The sequence below is a fragment of the Emiliania huxleyi genome (assembly GCF_000372725.1).
Source record: "Emiliania huxleyi CCMP1516 unplaced genomic scaffold EMIHUscaffold_1, whole genome shotgun sequence".
Classification (NCBI taxonomy): Eukaryota; Haptophyta; order Isochrysidales; family Noelaerhabdaceae; genus Emiliania; species Emiliania huxleyi.
The window spans coordinates 460,700-461,545 of record NW_005202428.1 but is presented as its reverse complement, the minus strand read 5'-3'; the positions used below and the strand labels follow the sequence as shown (position 1 = coordinate 461,545).

Genomic DNA, 846 nt, shown 5'->3' with positions numbered 1-846 from the left:
CCCACACCTCCCCACACCTGCCCACACCTCCCCGCACCTCCCCACACCTGCCCACACCTCGCCACACCTCCCCACAAAGGTGCTCGGCGTGCACATGCGCACGCGCGACGAGACGCCGAACCAGCTCGTCGCAACGCCTAGATGCGGAATATCACCTCCCCACATCTCCCCACATCTCCCCATATCTCGTCGGAAGGCTAGCGCCATTTGTCCCTCAGCGCGAGCCCTTGACGCACACCCTTAACGCACACCCTTTGACTCACACCCTTGACTCACACCCGTGACTCCGGCGCCTTTCGCGGCCGTAGGTCAAGAGCTGGAACGTCGAAAAGTACGCCTTCTCCAAGGAGAAGGTGAACCAGCACGACGTCGCCGTCACCGTCTCTTCCTTCTGGCAAGCCGTCCACAAGTCGATGACGGTGCAGAAGCCGCACTTGCTGATGAAGCCCCACCAGCTCAGCTGAGGGCCGCGTTTCGCGCACAGTCTCACCGTTCGGAACCGGAGCCGGGACCTCTCTCCTCCGTCTCTGCGACTTTGCCGCTCTCTCACACCATGATCCCCACGTGTTGTGTTTTGAGGGGGAGGATGGAGTCCAGGACTCGAGATCGTTTTTTTACCGGGGAGTGTTGGCCGGGGGGCTCACAGGCCACTGCGGCGCTGTGTGCGCACTGCGCGCCCGCACGGCCACACGGCGGTCTCGGCGCGGGGTCTAGTGGGTGGCGCCCAGCCGGGTGCGGCTGCCGGGGGCGGGTCCTCGATTGGCTCAAAAATGTAGAAATCCAGACCCCCCCGGCGCCCCGCATTTGTCGACGCGCGATGACCATTCTTCCACTCTGGTGTGGGGG

At 63.9% G+C, this 846-nt stretch overlaps 1 protein-coding gene across 1 annotated transcript in view; it reads left to right on the top strand.

Moving 5' to 3' along the window:
* EMIHUDRAFT_460924 (hypothetical protein) overlaps positions 1-846 on the top strand; it is a 3,770-nt gene that overhangs the window by 2,197 nt on the left and 727 nt on the right. The window contains exon 2 of the mRNA XM_005793906.1: positions 309-419. Coding sequence (XP_005793963.1) covers positions 309-419 — 111 coding nt within the window. The remainder of the gene's footprint in view (positions 1-308; positions 420-846) is intronic.